This window comes from Salvia hispanica, chromosome 5 (genome assembly GCF_023119035.1).
Source record: "Salvia hispanica cultivar TCC Black 2014 chromosome 5, UniMelb_Shisp_WGS_1.0, whole genome shotgun sequence".
Classification (NCBI taxonomy): Eukaryota; Viridiplantae; Streptophyta; class Magnoliopsida; order Lamiales; family Lamiaceae; genus Salvia; species Salvia hispanica.
In genome coordinates, this window is record NC_062969.1 from 30605208 (window position 1) to 30628994 (window position 23787).

The 23787-nt window shown below is 39.8% G+C and overlaps 1 protein-coding gene across 1 annotated transcript; it reads right to left on the reverse strand.

Annotated features, from left to right (window-relative positions):
- Positions 1-22908: 22908 nt before the first annotated feature.
- Positions 22909-23488, reverse strand: LOC125187781 (polcalcin Che a 3-like). Its single transcript, XM_048084414.1, has one exon. The coding sequence runs from the start codon at positions 23412-23414 to the stop codon at positions 23157-23159; it is 258 nt and encodes an 85-aa protein (XP_047940371.1). The 5' UTR covers positions 23415-23488; the 3' UTR covers positions 22909-23156.
- Between the last annotated feature and the right edge of the window lie 299 nt (positions 23489-23787).

Consider the following 23787-nt stretch of genomic DNA (forward strand, 5'->3'; position numbering starts at 1 on the left):
AATGTTAGGTATGTGGATTGGTAGAGTGGGTGGATTTGGGACCAAGAGGTACAAAGTGTTTGATGCATGTGTGTCTTGGCATGATAAGTTCTTTTATTGCATAAGAATCAAACTTTTCCATGGAGTTGGCATGTTTTATGGATCCTTTATCAAAGATCTTACAACAAATGAGTTTGCTTTGGATTACCTTATAAAAGGATTGTTAGAGTTGTGTGTCTCCATATCATGTGCTTATATTTTGGACTTGTTAGAGTATGGAAAATATCTTGATGTGATGCACAAATGTGTTAGGAGAAAACTTGTTGATAGTACCATTACTTGTGATATTGAGTTTACATGTGCATTATGGTTAGGGTGTAGATCTTATGCTCTTTACTTGATGCAAGCTTCATTGTTTGGTCATAGCCTCCTAATCCTTAGTGGCCGAAATTTTCCAATATCGTTATTACTTTATGATCACAATGATGGTATGATTGATGAGACCATATATGCATTAGATATACTCCACATGAAGATTTGTAATCTTGGCTATATAGCTCTCTACACCTTTGGTAAGCCTAGTCCATCTTCTAGAACATTGATACTTGATTTGGACTTACTTGGTTTTGTAGGTATGCTTGATCGGGATTTGAGGACAAATCCTTTAAAAGAAGGAGGGAATGATGTGAATCCGGGTGTCCGAAAGATGAATCTAAGAATCGGATTTGAGGACAAATCCTTTCGAAAAGAAGGAGAGGATGATACGAATCCGGGTAGCGCTAAACAAAGGAAAGTGAAGAGAAGAGGTGACAAAGAGTCAAGCCGCAACTGGGGTCAGATTCGAGCAAAGATTCTCCTATCCATATGATGTCCAAATGCTTTTCAAAGACCACCGTTGTCTTCTCCATCGAAACAGCTTCGCGTGAGTACCTTGCAGGCCTCAATCGGAGCTCGGATGAGAAAGTTATGGTCGTTTTACAAAAGCCGCGCAGTCGAACGAGCAAAACGCCCGACCACAGAGAGTTTGCCCGGCCTGAAGAGGAAAAACGCCCGACCCGGGCGTTTTGTGCTACTTGCAATTTTTGCTCCTTTTTCCTCTTTTATTTTGCACTTTTAACCTCTACTATAAATACCCATGTCTAGGGTTTTTGTCATTAGACTTTGAACATTGTTGAAGAACAAAGACTCCATTTGTGAGCACCCATCTTCATTTGAAGATTTATCAAAATCCCTTGTGGTTGCATTCCAATCTATTGCCGGGCTTAGGTTGAATGTTAAGGTATGCAATTCTAGTTCTTGTGTTGCTAGTTTTGTGGAGCCATTAGATTTTTGCTTTGGTGAAAGTTGTCTTGGGTTGTCTTCATTGTTTTGTAGAAGGTCCATAGGCTCCAAGCATCTATCTAAATCATAACACCTGCATCCTCTTCCTTTTCCACCATTTTTATTGTTTCATTTCTTGTTGGGATTTGTTGGGTTGTTGAAATATTTACAAGAGCAAGTCCGGGACAAACATATGTGTCTTGAATCCCTAAGATTCACATTAATAATTCTTTGGACTGGGATTAATTCCATGATGAGCCCAATGAGTTGAATAAATTAGGGCTGATTTTAAATGGGCTACATTTAAATAATTCTTTAAATTGGCTGATTGATTAATGGATTAGAAAAGGGTTAGTTAATGGTGGTTGACGGTGGGCTTGTTTTAAATAATTTGGGGTCAATTAGTCTAATGGGTAATAACAAAGTGGACAAATTTTAGGGAGGGACCGAAATGGCATAACTGGATAACATTTTACGGACGAAGGGAGCAGTTTTTAAGATTTTTCTTTTTAATTTTGATATTTCAATTTTTAAATTTACTTTAATTACCTAATTTTAAGTAATTCTAATTAGGATTTGGTTTAATTTAGTTAAACAAATTTAAAAATATGAACTCCCTCTGTCTCTAATATATGTTCCATTTTGACCCAACATGGGTTTTGATAAATGTAAAAAAGTTAATGATATACGACTCATATTTTTGTGTCATATTAATTTTATGATAAAATATGAGTGAAATTGAGTAAATAAAATGTAGAGTCTAGTAAGAGACAGATCAAAATTGAAAAATGGGACAAATAATGATAGACGCCAAATGTAGTACCAATAAAATTGACAAACCAAACCCCTTTTTTTATTCTGATCCTTTGAAGTAACCAACCAAATGTCGTAACATAAAATCTTGATTCACATTTATTTCCCAACCGTTTTGGACAGTCTAAATGAAATTCTTGCACATAAAAACTAAATCTTGCATAACATTTACCTTTCATCAAAAACGCATTTCAACAATCTACACAGCTAAAACTGACCAACAAAATAAAGAAGAAGAAGAATCCCATAGTTGGGTATGCACAAGACAAACTTTTCTTCAAATTCAGCAAACCATCGTTCAAAAATGCGCCAAACAGAGAGTAATCCAGCCGGGAAAATCCTCCCACGCACAGATCATTCATTTCGGCTTACAATCAGACACTTCCACTCCACTTCCAACATGCTCATTAATTTCTACACCAAATGCGGCGTCGTGGATCATGCCCGTAAGGTGTTCGACGAAATGCGCCTACGAAGCGTGGTTCATGGAACACCATGATCGACGCCTACACTCAAAGCGGCAACATCAAAGCAACTCTGTCTCTATTCGCCCGAATGCTCGAAGAAGGATCAGAGTTCAGTGAATTCGATTTGTCTAGCGTGCTATGCGCTTGCGCCTCGAATATTTTACCCTTTGATAGCAAAAACAGTTACATGCCTTAGTTGTAAAGTCACGATGGAGTCGAATGCCTTCATTGGCACAACTTTGCTCGATGTTTATGAAAAATGCCGATTCATCAACGGCGCTTTCCACGTGTTTGAGGCCATGCCGGAGAAGTGTGACGTCACATGGAGCTCGATGATAGCTGGATTCATGCAGAACGACATGTACAAGGAGGCGTTGAGATTGTTTCTCCTAGCGCAGCGAAATGGAGTCGAGATGAATTTTTTCATGATTTCCTATGTTCTCTGTGCCTCGGCAGCCTTGGCGGCATTGATACAAGGGAAGAATTCGAATTTACCATCTTTCCAATTACATGGAGGATACTTTTTACCAATTTATAAACTTTTTTCTAGCCTATATATACCCCATATCCTAATTCATAATATTCATCTCAAAGCTTCCAATCCTTCTCCATCTCTGTACCTTCTTCCATCTCAGAAAGTCTAATCCTCTCCATCTCTATACTTCTTCCATCTCATATTCCACATATTATTCTTCCATCTTCCATTGGAGCAGAGCTCTGCAGATCCAGGCAAGAGAAGACTGAAGACTATATCGTTCAACCTTGGGTTTTGTTTTGTTTTTCTTCATGTCTAGTACTTTTTGTTGTTTTACTTGTCTATAAGTATTAAACATCCTTTTTAGAATTTTTGTTAAATATGCTATGATTTCGAGTTATTTATTCAATTGTTTTTCCTTGTTAGCTCTTGTAGTTATTTTGATTTCTATTGTGCTTATACATTTGTTTGATTGGTCATGTTATAAATGCATGTGGATTTTACTACAATACTCAGGAGATGAGTAGTTTAATTTGAAAGAGGAGAAATTTAATTTGAAGCAAATTTATCTTAGGAGCTTTTAGGAGTTGTTGTCTTAGTTCTAGGAAGGACAATTCGGTTCTTGGTAGCAATCAACAAATTGTATGCTTCGGGAGAAGATATAGTGTTACATTTGTGATAGCTTAGTAACTCTAGAGACCGTAATTCGAGGAAGTCCTTTAGATATTAGTTTTTGATTGTGGTTCCTAAAACTCTACATTCCTTAGTCTGCTTTGTATTATGTGTTATTTATATTTTTATGTTTTATGTTATTTGTTTATTTCTTTCCGTCTATTTTCATTAATCAACCCCAAAATAATGTATCTCTAAATAGTATATAACCCTTAGTATATGATAGACAGTTGCAATCTTATTCCATGTGTTCGATATCCCGACACTGACCTTTAGCTATACAAGATCTACCTTGTATACTTGCAAGTATTGTTAGTGCTAATAGATATTAATTTGAAATGATACGTGGTGGAATGTGTTGAAAATGTAGAATTGATTTGGATTGAAACCTTCATCAATGAATTATGAAGAAACTAATAAAATTGGGGGAAAATTGTAGTGCGGAAGAGAAGAGCGGAAAAGGAAAAATTTTACTAATTAACTACATTTTTGGAAGTGTTAATCTACAAATTACAGGAAGATGCCTTATATAGGGCTAAGGAAAAATATAAACTACCAACAAATTACAGGAAGTGTTAAACCTCTGGCAAAGGCAGGCATCCGACACAAAGTCAGGGCAGATAGGTATTCCACAAAATCCAAACACGGCATGACAATCATTTATTTCACATTAAAGTATTTATCATCGTTGGGAACAAAGTCCAAAATATAATTTACAAGAAAGGCCACCTAGTTCACTTAAAAGATCGTGCACTTGCGTATTCCTCTTTCCGGATTAGAGTCTCACGGAACAAATTCCCTTTAACAAAAAGGTAGTAACACAACAATTAGCGCGAGAACACTACTAATTAGAATGGATGCACCCTAATTAAAGTCTTTTATCTCGCTTCTCAACTTTCGCATTTTCGATTATTCGGCAGCCGCGCAAGGCGTCGCGTGCGACGCCGGTCGGCCTCTGACGCTTAAAATTCCTCTGTTGGCTCCTCGTATTTTCCTCCACGATGTCGGAATAAATTCCCAAAAATTATTTAAGCGCATAAATAAATTATCTCCCTTCGCATTTATTTTTATTTCGGACACAGAAAAAGATTATTCGTACCTCGCAAACTATTCCGGGATTTAATTAAATAATTCCCCACGATTTAATCTATTTTATCGGCCCAAGGATTTAATTAGTTCCCCCTCCTTTTATCTCCCTAAGAATTTGTGAGCCCAACTATTTAAATTAGAGGGAGGCCCAAACCAATTTATTCAAAAGAGAGTCCAACAAGAACCCTCCTAACTCCCTTCTCCTCACTATCGGTCAACTCCCTCCCTCTCTTCACCTCCCTTCTTCTCCAAGAGAACCAAATCCCCAAACTGAGAACTCCATAATCCGTCGCCTTCTCAATTCCGATCACCGGCGACTACAGGAGGCAGATTGCTACTCCCTCCTTAACCATCGGTCACCTCCATCAGTTTCCCCCAAATCGCCGATCCCCAATTTGAATCGCCTTGTGGTTCGGACAGCAGCGGCCAGCCGTGCGTCGCCGTCACAAATCGGGCAGTCGCCGCTACTGTCCAGACGAGCCGCCTTCGCCGTCAGACGCCGCTGCTCCGTCGGCGGTCGTGCGGGCCCCCTCGCCGTTCTCCAATTCACCGCTACCGGTGTCTGCTCACTGTTCGGCAGCCCCGAAACAACTCCGATCACCCCGATTAAATCGCATTTCTCCGATTAATATCCGTGGGGTGTTCAATTTTAATGTTCGGTTCAAGTTCTTGTTTGAGTTATGCGATCGGGTTGTTGTTCTACTGATTGAAATTCGACTGATTACTTGGTGTTGATTATTGATTGAGTTCATTTGTGGGAGGTTGAATTTGGCAGAATGTGACATGTATTGATATGCTATGCTTGTGTAGAAGTTGGATTGAAAAGGATTGGAACTTGGTGATGAGGTTTGGAAGGCCGAAAAGAATGACTCTTTGAACTCGGCAGACTCGTTTGCTGTCTACAAAAGCATATGCCTGATTTTCCGAAAGAAGTGCTAAATCGTGCTATGAACTGAGGGATTGGAATTACCTATAGTTCACTCGGTTGTTGGACGAGAACTAGGGATGAATCCTTAGAAGTTCTCGGTTTCTGCCATGAAAAGGAGGAGTTCTTGATTGTCCAGAAATTGGAGAATCAAAAGTGAAAGGTGAATTACCGTGAATTGAGACGGTAGAAACTTGAATATCAAAAGCTCTTCTACTCTCCTCCTCTCTCGGCTCTCTCTCACTTTGTTTTGCTTGAAAATGCAGATTGTGAAAAGTGGGAATGGAGAGCGAGACTAATTGAGATTAGGAATCAGGTGGATCAATTGAGATTAATTCTCAATTAAGTGGTTAAATCATGGCAATTAACGGCTCTTTTAAATTCTATGATTAATCTGAAGGAACTGGTAGCGGAAGCGCGGGTGGATATTAATTAATTTGCATGAATTAACATAATTTAGCAATCATTAATCACACCAATAAATCACATAATAATCAGATCTATTTAGAAGATTATTTATACAAAATTTATTCGCGTAATTCTTACATGTATCATGCTCATAACTTGAATTAATCATGCTTTAGAATATTGAAACCTAAAACATGCTTTTCTACGGAGCAGAAAAATACCTAATTAATTCTCCAAAGAATTGAAGATGGCTAGCAGCTTCTCCACGTGACGCTTTGAATACTAGACCACAAATCTTCTCTCGATGCTTTGAATACTAGACCACAAATCTTCCTCACTTGGTTCCCGAACTGTACTCCAATATCGGTGTGGGGCGATCTCACTGAGAATACTAGGACTTAAATAAAGAAGACAGAAGAAATCCTTTTGTGAATAGGAGTGGAAATCGAAAATCTCCTCTCCTCGCTGGGGGGGGCAAAATTTTCGAAAATTTCAGTCTTGAAATTGTGATAATTCTGTCTCCTTTAATCTCCTATTTATATTAAGTTCCTTTTGGGCCCAGACAGTGGGCTCATCCAATTTACTTTTTACTAATTAAATTGAACCCACAATTTAATATAAGTTATAATTGGAATATTACGAGCAACCACTACGAAGTAATATTGAACTCTCCCCATCCAAATCCGAAATTATAAGTAATGTCTGGGTTTCCGTTTAACTTTCATTTCCCGCGCTTAAGATAAAAATGTCCGTTAATTAATTAATGTCTGCTATGGACTTAATTAATTGACTTCTTATTAATTCCAATAGTGGACTTAGCATGAAACGCTTATTTATTATTCATAGAGTAATCAAACTCTAACTAGCTAGGTTCCAAATAATAAAACCTTGTTTCGCGCTCCTCTTGAGGACATTATCAAACGAGACTCACCTCGCGCACGATTCAATATAATAGCAATCCTAGCACCGCTAGATATTGATCATCACTACCCAATATATCAGGATCATTGGGTTACGAAAAACCCGCACTATTTGATAAGTCAAAGTAATGCATAATCAAATACCGTATGCTCAATGCTAACCTACATTGATTAAGAAACAAATATTATCAAGACCTCGCCTTTCAGTAGATAGCCCAAGGACAAGTCTTGCTGTTAGATCCGTTCAGTGCTATACCACACCAATGTAGTAAGGCTTAGAAATATGCGGACTGACATTGCAACCTTTCTCGATAGATAGTCAAATTCCATCTAGGTTGTGAAATTCATCTTTTTCTTTGTTTAGAACTGACCGTGTTACCTTAAAGTGGACGACGCCCACAACCGGTCTACTAAAACAAAGACTTAGACTTTGTTAAGTTAACTTATACATTTAAACATGTATTAACATCCATTAAATGTAAAACATAACAACATTATGACAAAAATAATCTGTTTTATTCATTGGAAAATAAAATAAGAGTTTTACAGTATTCAATCACTCGAAACGTGATTTCTAGTATACAAACTCTAACAATCTCCCACTTATACTCAAAACACTTTCGAGTATACAAAATGTGCTAACGTCAAATTCTCCCACTTATACTGAAAGCGGATTGAGGTCTTGAATTAGTCGAACTCCCATTCCTTCAACATGGCTTTCATACGGCTTTACCGCTAATGCCTTCGTGAAAGGATCTGCCAGGTTGTTTTCTGACTCAATCTTGACCACTTTTATGTCTCCTCTCTGCACTATATCTCGAATAATATGATACTTCCTCTCTATGTGCTTGCTCGCTTTATGAGCCCGTGGTTCTCTCGAATTTGCCACAGCACCAGAATTGTCACAATAAATGGTGATGCTCTTGGGCATATTCGAAACCACACCTAAGTCCAGAAGGAAGTTCTTAAGCCATACATCCTCTTTTGCAGCCTCCGAAGCGGCCACATACTCGGCTTCCATGGTAGAGTCTGCAATGCATTTCTGCTTTACACTCTTCCAAATTACGGCTCCACCTCCTAAGGTAAACACATATCCGGAAGTTGATTTTCTCGAATCTACATCAGCTTGAAAATCTGAATCTGTATATCCTAAAGGACAGAGCTCGGCTGCATTGTAAACTAGAACATAGTCCTTAGTCCGATTAAGGTACTTGAGTATGTTCTTTACGGCAGTCCAATGTCCTTGGCCGGGATTTGATTGATATCTTGCTACCATGCCAACAACAAAGCAGATATCGGGTCTAGTACAAAGCATAGCATACATGAGACTACCAACTGCCGAGGCATATGGTATTCTTCTCATCTCTGCTATCTCAGATGCTGTCTTAGGACACATCTCTTGAGATAAATGGATGCCATGTCTAAAAGGTAGAAAACCTTTCTTGGCATCTTGCATGCTAAAGCGTCTAAGTACTGTATCGATGTAAGATTCTTGGGATAAGCACAACATTCTCTTAGCTCGGTTCCTAAGAACCTTGATACCGAGAATGTGTCCCGCATCACCCATATCTTTCATCTCGAACTGGCTGGACAACCAAGTTCGCACTGATGACAACATCTTTTTATTGTTTCCAATTAGAAGAATGTCATCTACATACAAAACTAAGAACACAACATTTCCCTTTTCAACCTTCTTATACACACAGCTTTCATTAGGGCATTTTTCGAATCCAAACTTTTGAACAGTTTGATCGAAACACTGGTTCCATGATCTAGATGCTTGCTTGAGGCCATAAATGGCCTTCTTAAGCTTCCAAACCATGTGTTCCTTGCCCTTTACCACATAGCCTTCGGGTTGTTCCATGTAGATGGTCTCCTCAAGACTCCCGTTCAAAAACGCAGTCTTAACGTCCATCTGCCATACTTCCCAATCCATGTAAGCTGCTATAGACAAAAGTATACGGATCGATTTGAGCATGGCCACTGGGGAGAAGGTCTCATCGTAATCGATGCCTTCCTTTTGGGTATACCCCTTAGCCACTAGTCTTGCCTTAAAGACTTTAACTCGTCCATCGGGTCCACGTTTACGTTTGTATATCCACTTGCTCCCAATGGCAGTACAGCCTTCGGGTAGGACAGACAAATCATAGACGTCTTTGTCTACCATTGATTGTAGTTCCGAATCCATTGCTTTCACCCATTCGCAATGATCGACATCTGCCTGCGCCTCTGCAAAATTCCAGGGATCAAGTACATTGCTGTCCGAGGAGTGATCCATGCACTCACCCAAACCAATGTATCTATCGGGCTCATGAGAGACCCTCCCACTGCGGCGCGGCACTACAACATCTGGTGTATTAGTTGAAGTTTCTGGATTTGTTGTTACACTAGGTAATTGTTCTTGGTTAATGGAAGTTGTGACTTGAGTTAGCTCTTCAAGAGCTATCTCACTGCTGGGCTTATGATTCATTACATAGTCTTCCTCTAAGAATGTGGCATGAGTGCTCACAATCACTTTCTGATCTCTGAGACTATAGAATTCATAAGCTTTCGTTCCTCTAGGGTATCCTATAAACACACATACCTCCGTCCTAGATTCCAGCTTAGTTGGATCCTTTTCCAATACATGGGCCGGACACCCCCACACTCTGAGATGTTCCAGATTGGGCTTCCGCCCATTCCACAACTCATATGGGGTAGTAGGAACTGATTTAGAAGGTAAGTGGTCTAAGAGATAGGTTGCCGAAAGCAAAGCATGCCCCCAAAACGAAATAGGTAACCGTGCATAACTCATCATCGAGCGGACCATATTTAATAAGGTCCTATTCCTTCTTTCAGCTACGCCATTCTGCTGGGGTGTGCCCGGCGCAGTCGTTTGGGATTGAATTCCCGCTACTGATAAGTAGTCCAAAAACTCGGCACTTAGGTATTCGCCTCCGCGATCAGATCGCAGGCATTTGATAGTCTTACCATGACGCGTCTCTACTTTAGCCTTAAACTCCTTGAACTTGTCAAAAGTTTCAGACTTGTAGCGCATCAAATAGACGTATCCAACTTTCGAGAAGTCATCTATAAAGGTGACGAAGTATCGATAGCCGCCCCTTGCCTCGGTTGACATTGGTCCACACACATCAGTATGAATGAGCTCAAGTACTTCCTTGGCCCTATTCCCCTTTGACCTAAAAGGTCTCTTAGTCATCTTGCCTTCGAGACAGGATTCACACTTCGAAAATGGTTCCTTCTCAAGACCTTTGAGAAGATCTTGATCAACCATCGCATGAATTCTTCTTTCGTTGGCATGACCAAGTCTAAGGTGCCATAAGTACGTATCATTCATTGAACTTGAAGGTTCTTTTCTTTTCTTAGAAATTTTCGATGTAGCATTGAGTTCTGATTTACGTTGATTAAATTGTGTAGAAGTGATTGTGTACAGATTGTTTTCCATGATACCACGACAGATATAAGAACCATCTTTCTTAATAACGCAATTGTCATTAAAAGAAATCGAATATCCATCAAAAGACAATTTAGAAACTGAAATTAAATTTCTTCTAAAAGAAGGTATCAACAAAACATTCTTCAAAATAAAAAATCTATCACTAGAAAAACGCAAATAAACGTCTCCCACTGCAACGGCCGCCACTTTAGTAGCGTCGCCCAGCTGGACTTCGATCTCACGATCATGTAACCGTCTTGTCACCTGCATTAAGTCAGGATCAAAACATATATGATCAGTTGCTCCAGTATCAATAACCCAAGTATGAGTAGATGTCGAAGCCAAACATGACTCGACTACTAGAGCATGGTGCATACCTGTAGCCTTGCCCTTCTTAGGACAATCTGGCTTCCAATGACCTTTCTCTCCACACTTGAAGCACTTTCCAGTAGGCTTCTTGTCACCCCGCTTCTTCTTCTTTCCCTTAGCATTCTTAGCTGCCACTGGGTTCGGTGCCTTTTTCTTTCCTGCGCGAGGCTTAGAGCCAGAGGAATTAGGCGCCAAACTCAGCATAGCTACCTTAGCTTGAACCATGAGGTCCTCCGCCGACTGAAGTTCAGTCAGCAGCTCTGCCAAAGTGTAATTCCGCTTGTTCATCTCGAAATTGAGCTTGAACTGTTGGAAGCTAGGGGGAAGACTTTGAAGGATTATAGTAACCTGGGACTCGGGATCGATCGTCCCTCCCAAAACCTCAATCTGGTTGAGGTGGCTCATCATCTCGAGGACATGTGTCCTCACTGACGAGCCTTCCTTCATAGTCTTCGTCATGATACTCCGAAAGGCTTGAGACTTAGCCGTTCGATTCTGAGTACCAAAAAGATTTGCGAGATTTGTCATAATCTCGGCGGCAGTTTCCATGGCTGAATGCTGATGCTTGAGTACTGATGACATAGAAGCCAACATGTAGCACTTAGCCATCTCATTCGCCTTATGCCACCGTCTATGCGCATCTCGCAGTCCTTGCGCGGCGTTAGCTGCCGGCACTGCTGGGCGTGGAGTAGTGAGCACAAACTTGTACTCTTCGGCTGTGAGAACGATATCCAAGTTTTGTTTCCATTCGATGTAATTTTGGCCCTCGAGTTTGTTTTCTTTGAGAATGGCAGAAAGAGGATTAAAAGACATTTTGACGGATTTTATTGCACTGCAAACAGAAGAATTTACTATTTGTCATAAACTTATGTAAGGAAATTGAGTAGATTAACCATAAAACTTTTCAAAATCTTACAACAGCAAAATTAATAAATTGTATCCTCCTTTGGAGGTTAATACGCATTAAAATTTTGACAATTTTACTGGTCACAACACCGACGCATCAATATCTTCCTCCTTTGGAGGTCAACACGCCTAATGCTGCCTAAGCACGACCATCAGATTTAGCATTACAGAATTTTATTTCTACAACACACTCCCATAACAATGTTCATGTGCTGATAACAAAACCAAGCTATCTCATAAATTCTGATTGAACCCTGAAACTCGCAGTTCCTTAGGATTATTGTCCCCACTTTGCAGGTGGCAATAATATTGGGAACCACTTTCTAGTTCATTCTATTTATTATGTGAGAAGTCCGCCCTTATGAACTTACTGTTTTCGTAGGATTATTGTCCCTACTTTGTAGGTGGCGATAATATTAGAAAATCAGCTTCACAAAATTTGGCAGTCCAATCGATGGAGACCATATATAAACTTTTAGTTCATAATTATCGCTTAGATATTTGAGTTATGGTTTTTCATTAATTATCCTTTAGCCTTAAGGCAGATTAAGACTAATTAAATTCTGTTGGTATTTAATTGACTGGATAATTAAATATTTTATTATCTTTAGTATCTTAGTTTAGGAATTTATTTATTCTAGAATTTAATTCTTATTCATGTCATACCATAAGATATATCTAAAATAAAGTACATTATTTATAATCTTAATTAGACATGAAAGATTAAATTCATATAAATTTCCAAGTTCAAGATTAGGAAGAAAATAGTTTTATATTATTTAATGTAATCTTATATATATCTATCTTATTAATAGATTCTAGATATATATTATAATTAGGAAACCATTAAATTATTCTTATCTATATCATCTAGGATATAAAATATTCATAGATATAGAAAATAATCAAAATATTCCTAAAATCTAGGGAAATCTTCCCAAAATATTTTATTTCATTAAATAATATTATTTTTAATGATATCTATTAATTTAGGAATTAAATAATCATTAAAATAATCTTTCGTCAATATCTAGTGATTCGAGGTTTGCACGAATCATCAACGACGAAGATTTGAAGATGCCGCCGGAGACGCTCGCCGGAGCGGCGCGTTCGCCGCCCGACCGCCGCCGGCAGGCCGCGCCGATTGGCGCGCCGCTTCCTTCTCCCTTTTTCCCGGCGCAAAAACGCCGAGAATCACCCTCCTTCGTCGTCGCACACCAAGCAGCTCCGAAGATGCTGCTCCGGCGACCTCCGCCCGCCGCTGCGTTCTGGCGCGAACCAGCAACAGCCGCTCTCGGCGGCGCTGCTCCGGTCGTGCCTTGCGCGGTCTAGGGTTTAGGTGGTTAGGGTTAGGGTTAGCGGGCGGAGAGTGGCTGCTGCTCTCGGACGAGCAGCGAGCTCGTTCGCTCTCCACCGCCGTCGATCACCGTTCATGCCGTGAGAAAATCGCCGCCGCGGTCTCGCCGGCGGCGTGGACGTGCCCACGCACGTATTCACGTCGCCGGATGATCGCATTGAAGCTCCCACTGATCGGTCACGTTTCGTGGATTTCGCCGGGACCGGCGGTCTTCCCGGCGGCGTGCACGAGACCGCCCTCGTCTGCACGTCGCCGACTGATCGCCTCCCTAGCTCCCACTCAACTCGACAACCCTACTCGATCGCATGTAGTGCGATTCGTCCCGGCGCAAGCGCCGACGAATCGCACATCTCGTGCGTTCGAATAATTCAAGTTCTATGATTCGAATGTTCTTGAGTTCTTCATGCATAAAATAAATAACAAAATAACAAGAACATGCTTCGAAATCAAATAAGACATGCATACATGAATTTCGCGAAATTTAAATCCAAATAATCAGAGCCAAAGACTGGCTCTGATACCAATTGAAGGAACTGGCAGCGGAAGCGCTGGTGGACACTAATTAATTTGCATGAATTAACATAATTTAGCAATCATTAATCACACCAATAAATCACATAATAATCAGATCTATTTAGAAGATTATTTAGACAAAATCTATTCGCGTAATTCTTACATGTATCATGTGTTGGGGTTTGTATACTAAAAGATGCTTCGAGCGTACATGCCTTTGTACAGTCAGCTTGTGCATGTATACGAGAAACGCCACGTCCACTTGTTTACCTCTTTATGAGAATAAATAATATAATATAATGGTTTATTATTGAAATATAATAAACAAGTCTAAGGCTTTTTACTAAGAAGGTCAAGTAGGGAAATTCGATGAATCTCCTCATGAGTTTTCCAGTAGGGGACTTGGCCAGATCTAGTAAGAAGAAAAACGTATTCACAACCTAGATAGACTTTGGCTACCTATTGGTACGGTTGCGGTGTTTGTGATAATTCTCTCTTACCTAAGATGAGATTAGTAACACCGGTGTGGTAAAGCACTGAAAGGATCTAATCCGAAATGTATTCTTTATTGCTATCTACTGAAAGAATATATTTCAGAAAGTTTTGTATTTTCTAGTCTATGATATTAATATCAATATTGTTTATTCAATCAAACGCCACTTTGATTTATCAATATGTGAGAGTTTGTACGTAACTCAAGTTCATGATATCTTGGGTGGTAGTAATTGAATAACATGAAGGTATTGGAATATTATTTCATAGAATTCGCGTGCCCAGTGTGGTATGATTAAATCCCTAAAAGGGTGATCCCCAATGAGGTGTTTGAAAGAGGAATTTATTATTCAGAAATCTGCGCAGTTGGAATTTATTCCACGAATAATAAATAAAGTTTCAAACTAGAAAAACTCTTTGGAGAATTAATTTAATTCTAGTCACATAGCAGACAAAAGAATTAAATTGATGGATCAAGATAATCTTAAACGCGGGAAATATTATAAAATAAAATGGACCCAAGTTATTTGTAATTTGGTGATTTAAGTGGGAGTGCAATATTATTCTTTAGTGGAACAAAATAATATTCCATTGATAATATATTAAATCATGGGTCATTTGATTTAATTAGTATTTTATCTAATGGGTGAGCCCAACACTTAAGTCATTCCATGGATCCCCATCCTAGCCCAACACTTAAGTCATTCCATGGATCCCCATCCTAGCCCAACAAGTCCATGCTTATAAATAGTGTAGAGATGGGAAACCCTAGTAAGCACTCCACACATCACAAACCCTAACCCTAGCCGCCATAACCGGCGCTCTCTCTCTCCCCTCTTGCCTCGGTTTTCGTGCCTTTGCACGAGGGAGATTAGGGTTTTGGTTTTTGTTCTTGTTCTATCCTAATTCATAGGATTAGATCAAGAAAATTTCGTGTTTGTGTTGGTTTTCCCTAGATCTCATATCACTTTTATTTGGTTCTTCGAGATCCACCCACACGGATGGAGAATCAAGGACAAGGAAATAGGTTGGAAGATTCGTGGTCGATAAACCAAGGATCTCCGGGTGGTGCAGCTAGCAACGTCAATCCAATGATGGATTATGAGGTAACAATCGAATCTACATCGAATATGCATGATTATGTGTTTATTTGATGTTATATCTATAGATCTATGTTTATTGCATGAAATTGGAGTCGAATGCATAATCACCTAAATAGATCCAGTCAAGGACCTGTTTGGTTTCCGTGTCTTCCGCTGCGGTAGTCCCAACCTCATGCTCATAACTTGAATTAATCATGCTTTAGAATATTGAAACCTAAAATATGCTTTTCTACGGAGCAGAAAAATACCTAATTAATTCCAAAGAATTGAAGATGTCTAGCAGCTTCTCCACGTGACGCTTTGAATACTAGACCACAAATCTTCTCTCTGGTTCCCGAACTGTACTCCGATATCAGCGTGGGCTGATCTCACCATAATACTAGGACTTAAATAAAGAAGACAGAAGAAATCCTTTTGTGAATAGGAGTGGAAATCGAAAATCTCCTCAGCTGGGGAGGGGCGAAATTTTCGAAAATTTCAGTGCTGAAATTGTGATAATTCTGTCTCCTTTAATCTCCTATTTATATTAAGTTCCTTTTGGGCCCAGACAGGGAACTATGGAAGGTTTTGGATATGGGATCATCCAATTTACTTTTTACTAAATTAAATTGAACCCACAATTTAATATAAGTTATAATTGGAATATTACGAGCAACCACTACAGAAGTAATATTGAACTCTCCCCATCCAAATCCGAAATTACGAGCAGCCCAAGGACAAGTCTTGCTGTTAGATCCGTTCAGTGCTATATCACACCAATGTCATCTTATTTCAGTAAGACTTAGAAATATGCGGACTGACATTGCAACCTTTCACGATAGGGCTCAAGGATCTCCCACAATTTTATTTAGTTGGACTCGACTAGTTGAGAGCCCAAACTTGTATAATTTATTTAATTGATTTGGACCCATATTATTTTCCATGGCCCAAAGCCTTTGTTCAAAAAATATTGGACTTTATTTAATTTAGAAGCCCAAATGTTTACTTTACATTTTTGCATATCTTTTATTAATTAAAGTTCACAGAAAACTTTAATTAATTTCACCGTCCCATTGTTTTTAACAAGGATTAAAAATCGCCCAACACAATGAAATAATATTTATTTAGTGTTGTTCTAAATATTAATTCCTCCCAAACTCCATCCATAATTTAAAACGCCCCGCGTACTTCGTAGTACTTCCAATGAAATTCCACAAGATCGAAAATAATATTCCTTTCTACTGAAACAAAACACTTCTCCGAAAATTATGATATTTAAACACCGTACGCACTCCCCTTCGCGCAATCCAACAAAAAAAATAGTCCCTTGGTGTTATGCCAAGTACTATAATAATTCACCACCAAAGAATACTTATTCGTGCAAGCCCCAAAATATTTAATTCCTCGCTTCACGAGAAATTAAATATTAATTTTCAGAAAATTCCAAATAAATCACCATATTGCATTCATTAAAAAAAATTTATTACTCGAAATTTCGTGGGTGTTACAAGACTGCAACCTCTTCTCGCATGCTCCTTAGTTCCACTCTGTTCCACCCCTCTGTGCACGGGAATTCCCACTTCTTGTCCTCTAACTCAATGTCTCCCCACTATCTCTTGATTCTACTCCTTCCACATCCAAAACTTCTACTGCCTTCCCTATTGATTCTTCCATGACTGACTTCTGAACTTCCCTTTCCTTCTTTTCATCGGTTTCCCTTTTTTCTTGACTCTGTCCTTCCTCGTCAGACTCCACCCCCTCTTCAATTTCCGCCTTCGCTGGTTCTGTTGGGACTTGTTCTCCCTCTGGTGTTCCGATGGGAATGAGAGCGACTCGACTCTCTTCTTCTTTAAATTTCTTGGCCAAGTCGGAGAAAACCCCACTCATTTTTTTGCTCGGCACAAACTTTGCCATTACGTCTCCAAGAATTCTCAAATGCGCGCTGCTCACAGACGTCTCTGTTGGTTGAGACGTACCCAAAGTTTGTGGTATAATTGACTGGGTATTTGTGGTGTCATGATGTCAGTGGTTGGGGTTGACGGAATCAACCTTGCTCGGCGCCCTACAGATGGCTGGTGGGTTTGGCTAGATGCGGACGATTTTTCCATTGACGGTGGTGTGGGATGATTTCTCATGAAACTGAAAGATAAGGGGTTAGGAATTTCGGGAGGTTGGAGAAATCTAGGGTTTCATTGAAACTGAAAAAGTGAAATATAGAAAGACAATTGATAAATGGAGGTGAAAGAAGGAGTGAACAGTCTCCATAATGTCAACGACCGTTTGCCTTCTGCGCCATAATTTGAATTTCAAAAATTTTCAAATTCCTTTTCTTTTTACCTCTTTCAGTTAAATACAAAACTGCCGTAACTTCTCTTTCTTACCCATTCAGTCAAACCCTTATTTGAGAATTAAGAATGTAAAATTGAAACAACAGATTCTCTGGATTATTGGTAGGGGATTTCAAGATTTGAAAGATTTTTGTGTTGAAACTAAAGTCCCCTCCAGACCCATCCAAAGAATTTTGAAAATATTTTTGCTGATTTCTAAAAATTTTTTAGAAAATTCTTTAAAGTAGAACGAGCAGTGAAATTAAAAACATTTATTCCAAGTCGCTGGTAATTTTCGGAGTCCACTTGATCAAGTTATCATGCGTAAAGCTGAGCAAGTGAATCTCTAAGAGTTGGCCAACAGACAATTATTTAACTGATCAGGCTAAATATGTGTAGAGTGATTCGTCCGCACATACTGCTAATTTATTTTCCATTCTCTTTTTATATGGTTCGACAAAAAGGAAAAGTTATAAGACAGGATACTCCCTGAACTTTGTAGCCCTCGACTCCCGTTGCCGTTTTCACAGTTGACTGGATCAAGTTGATCCGAGTTCTTTTTCAGTTTGATCAGTTCAGATGTCAACAAACTTTTGTGGGAACAACTTTCGTTTGGAGATCTTGAATTAACTTTTATCCCTGCTATCCATGATCTTTATGAGGGATCATCACCAACGTGGCATCCCGCTTTTTCCTATGATGCTTGTACGTCCCTTGGACTTTCTTTTTCTCCTAGCGATGTAATCCAGAGTATGGAGGTTTGCCCATCCTACGCGGTTCAGGCCATGGATGTAGCTGCACCCAGTAGATCGCTCTTGCAGCTTTTCTCCACGATCTTTCTCCTTCCTTCCGCTCTGGTTCTTCCTCTTCATAGCAGCACCCCTCGGACTTGTCAATCATTGGAGGTGGTCTCTCTTCCAGTGTACTTTCTTCTTTCACCACAGTTGTGAGTTCTTCCACCTTCTCGTTGGGCACAAGCACTTTCTCTGGTTGGATATAGAATGGTGTAATGTCGATTCCCTCATCACGCTTGATGACTTCTTTTTCCTCCCTTTGAGGTTTATCGTGTGCCTCCTCTAGAGTTTCCTTTGGTGCTTCATCATCAGGAGGTGTGGCGATCGACCCTTCTTCGGCTAGTGTCACTTCCTCCTCTGGTTCTATCTCATCAGTTTCTACTTCCCTTTGTTCCTCCGGTAGTGCCTCTGACTTCTGCTCAGCCTCAAGTGGTTTTTCCTTCTCGTCTTCTTTTATTCCTTCTTCCCCATTGTTCCCATTCACCTCAGACTTTGCTCTATTATCTAGTATTTCCTTCATCATCTCGGTTAGTAGAGCTACCTGTCTGATCATGTCATTCACGTTGGATTGATGCTAATAGGTGTGATGCATTTCCATCACCATTTCAACGTTTGATTTCGTGCAACTCTCCATGTTCTGCCAGAATACAGACAGTCCTTCAATCTCCCCTCCTGTAGAGTTTGTATACTGACTTTCCTCTGTGGTTGGTTCAAAACTCTGTTGTGGTTGAGGTTGATATTGAGGTTAATCAGGACAAGTTTGGTCTGGATAGAGTTGGGTGTTTTGAGTTTGCCAATCCTCATCTGACCATATAGGGAATTGATTCCCTGCTCAGCAGGGTAGGTCTGACAAGGATGACTTGGGAATGAAGGTAATGGCTAGATTAGTCAGGTTGGTATGTTTGTGGGTCGAATTCATGGCTTTGATATTCAGGGTAGGGTTCGTGCTGTGGATACTCTCCATTTGCCAAGAAGGTGTTTGGATGGAGGTTGGGCAGGGTTCTGCATGGTATGAGAAAGGTAGGTACTCCTATGCCCGGTTCCATTCTCCACATTGAGGGTATTCCTTTTGGTACACCTCTACTTGACTTCCAGGGCTCCGACTTGCATTTGCACTTCAGAACTCCCCTGTACTATGGTGGTGGTTCACCTGATCAGCTGGGAAATGTGTTTGGATGGGAATGGTTAGGTGTTGTCTCGACCTGATTACTGACCGGAGTGTTTCCTCCAGCTTGTCAATCCGGCTCTCAAGTAGATTGACCCTCTCTTGAGTGGGAGTACTCTTTACATCATCATGCACTGAGGCCACTACTATATCATCGTACTCCCTTCTTGCGTTTAGAAGCTTTTCCAAGACAACCTTGGCTTTACTCCGCCTTAGTTTGTAGAAACTTCCTCCACTTGATGAGTTCACCAAGTCTTTGCTCTTTGTATCCATTCCATTATAGAACCTTGAGTAGACCTCTACTTCCATCAGATTATGATTTGGAAATGCTTCCAGACGGCCATATCTGTGTCAGTATCTGCTCAAGCTCTCACTATACCCTTGGATAGCTTCTCTGATTTCTCTTCGGAGTGCATTTGTTTTTTATGCTGGAATAAAGTGGTTCAGGAACTCCATTTTGAATTCTGTCCAAGTCTTGATACTGTTGGGTTCCAATCCTCTTAACCAGGCATCTGATTCGCTCTTCAAAGAGAGGGGAATTACTCTCAGCTTGAGATCTTCTTCACTTGATCCCTCTGGTCTTTTCTGCATGTTGCAAATTTTGTCGAACTCAAGAAGGAATTCAGTTGGGCTTTCAGCTTCAGTTCCCAAAAAGGTAGGGAAAATGGTTAACACTTCTGGATCCATGTACATCACTTCTTGCCCCTGAGTGATAGATATGGCTGATGTCGGCTCATCCTTCAAGTGGGCATAGATTGAACCTATCTCCAAATATTTTTTCTGATCACGCGCCATGGTGGGTTCGTTTTTGACTTCCTCTTGGTCTGGGGTGGCTATAACTTCAAGTGGGCTCACAACGGTGACGTCCTCTTTCTTCACAGTTGGCCCCCGAGTCAGTTGGTGGAGTGGGAAGTGGTTCTTCTTGAACAGTTTGTAGTTCCACTCCGTCTTCTTCCTCTGCCTGTCTTCTAGACTCGGTGCCTTCGAATTGGGGTAAACAGAATACAACAAAAGCTTATTTACAAAGTTTAAACTAAAACTTTTAAGAAAAACCTGAGACGCTCAACCCATCTACGTGTTCCCTTGCTCCTCCTTGGAGTGTACGGGGTGCGAACATGATGACTGTCACGACCCTAAACACGAACACCAAGAGGAGTAGGAGTAGGAGTAGAAATAGGAGTAGGAGGTGGAGTAGAAGTAGGAGTAGGAGTACGGGGTGCCTACCCATATCGCCCATTGGGGACATCTTGGTCGTCCACCAGATAAGGCCCCGGAACTTGAGAACCTTGGGTTTGAGGAGGGGGCCGAGAATTGCGTTTCCGGACTAGGGAATGGTTGTGAGCCGAACCATTCATGGTTCTAACCGCGGGAGTCAGAGGGGTGATCACCAGAGCCGAACATTTTTTTTTGTATGCGTAAAAGATTGAGAAATTGATGAGAAAATTTAGATGAGAACTGTGTAGTGTGGTGGGAAATTTTTTGTGTGGAAATGGGGGTATTTATAGATGAAAATGTGAATTTTGGGGAAAAACATTGAAAAAAAATTAAAAGTAGGGAGAAAACAAATACTCCCTACATCCACAAAAAATAGAGCACTTTAATTTTCTGTACTCGTTTTGAAAAAATGATAATAAATAGTTAAAGTGGAGCAAAAGAAAAACAATAAAGAGAATAATATAGACAAGAGACTTCTCTAAACTATTCTCTCTCGTACTTTACTTTCTCTCCACTCTAACTATTTATTATCATTTTTTAAACACGAGTGCAGAAAATGAAAGTGTCATATTTTTCGTGGACGGAGGGAGTATAATTTTGTGGAAAGTGGGAAAATATTTTTATTATTTAAAAACGATTTTTTAAATTAAATTCGAATTTAAAAACAAATTGAAAATGGCAACAAATCCCGTCGCGCCCTATCAGCCTACTTAGCAGCATGGACGTGCTCGATGCATCGAGTAGCGCCGTGCCAACAGCAAGAGCGCAGCGACAGACAGCGCGTTGTCGTGCCAGCACCACGGACGACGTCCGTGCGGATGCTCTAATACCGTGCTCACTCAATTTATGAATCTCTCAACAACATTCTCTTCACAATTTACAACTTACTCCAGTTCATAGTCATCAGCTCGGTTTTTGGGCAGTACTATTGTCTTCTTTCCATTCTTATTCTTTATAGAGAGCAATGCGTAGTGTTATCTAGATGATTAGTGTGAAAGAACTTTTTTATATGACTTTATGATGCCAATTTTTAAGTTATTCTTTATAGAGAGCAATGCATAGTTTTACTTTGATTATATCTTCATGTATAACTTGATTATGAGTGTGAAAGAACCTTTTTTAATGTCATTATGATGCCAATGTGTAAGTTCAATCTTTCTTTGGTTGACCTTCCCTCTGAACAACTAATTTTCTTGCAAGAAAAGAGAGAGTTCATATAAATGTTTACTGTGTTATATTACTCTTTTGTCATCAAATTTATCACTGTATTGACACCATTAAAGTTCTTACTAATGCTTAATTTCTGCAGTAATCCCTTCCCTCACTTATAAACATCTTTCTGACCTCCCATTTGTTTAATCTAATGTCCTTTTTATCAGCTTATTCCCTGCGTAAAAGTCAAATTGTTCAACCTATTTGGAAGTGCAGTGAGCTGGATGTCTACACTTCAATCAGGGGTGGCTTTATCCACTACAGAAGCGGAGTACATCGCACTGACTGAAACTATCATGGAAGGAATTTGGCTAAAGGGAGTTGCGGGAGATTTCGGTTTGGATCAAGTATCAGTAACTATCTCGTGTCATAGTAATAGTGCGCCAAGCTCAAGAGCATCATGAAAGGACAAAACACATTGACACCACGTGGAAGCATCAAGGACATCACTGAAAGAGGTGACATCAAAGTTGAGAAGGTGGGTACGAGGCTAATACTGCAGATGCTCTTACCAAAGCGCTTCCAGTTTTGAAGTTCAATCACTGCTTGAAGCTAGTACGCATAGTTACTCACTAAGGTGGAGTTAGGATGATGGAAGACAATACTTGAATCATTTCATATCCAAGGTGGAGATTGTTGGGATATGTACACTAAAATGCCCAAGTTGGGAGCGGCTGAAATGAGCTAAACCAAAGGCCCAATAGCTAAGTCCAACAAGTTAAAATGGATTCTCGAAAGATGTTTGCAATGCACAGCACTTTGAAAGGTTGCTTCTTGGAGTTTTTGCCAATGGTTAATCGAGGGTCTACTTCAAAGAAGAAAATCATTAATCCCATTACCATCTCACCTTTAACCACGTTCTTCAGCTTATTCTTTGTGAATTCTTAATCACATCGATGAAGACCACATCCGTATGGATGAATGAGTGGGTGTCGAGAGTTATGGAAAGAGACGAGAGAGGTGTATGTTTCATTTCTAATCTTTTAAAGTGCAATTCATTGATTTTTTTATGAACATTATAACTGCTATTACAACTGGACATTAATCAATAGAGAAAAACTATTTTAGAAAATACCATTGTTCCCAAACTAACAAACTTCCTTCATGATACACGGGTATACAAACATATCAACATCTAACACTCATTAACACGTAGCTTCCACAAACTTCACGACCCTGATATAATAATAAGATCATTACCAAAATAAAAATAAGAAAGTCTAGAAAATCTTGGCAACATCCCTAATTAAGCCCCTGTTGGCCTTTGCGAACTCTGTGAACTCGTCTAATGATATGAAGCCATCCCCATCGGTGTCCAGCTCAGCCATCATCCGCTTAACTTCTTCAACTGATACTGAACCGAGTGCCTTGAGGGCCTCACCAAGCTCAGTGGAAGATACTTTCCCATCGCCATTTGTGTCACAACGCTTGAAGATGCGCTCACGGTCTTCCACATCCTGCCGACTTTCATCAGCCATTTTTTTTATGCTTTTAGCACATCCAACTTCTTCTTTGAAATCAATACGGAAATTAATGAAGGATGATACCTACTATATATTTTGCTTACCCATGTTTATTAACGACAATTTTTTTGGAATGTGTGAGGTTAGCCTTTTTAGTAGGGATGATCACCGTTACTCACACCTTAACCAATGGAAAACATGGGGCTGTCGTACCTTAGAGTTTCGAATGAAGATCGTCCACTACATCAATAGTAATTACTAGAGAAAAATGAACACATATATAAATTAAACAAATAATGAGTGTATGTCTTTATATACTAAAGCATCTGTTGTATCATAATATTTGTTTATAAAATTCGGTCAAAACACATCATTCATTTAGTGAACT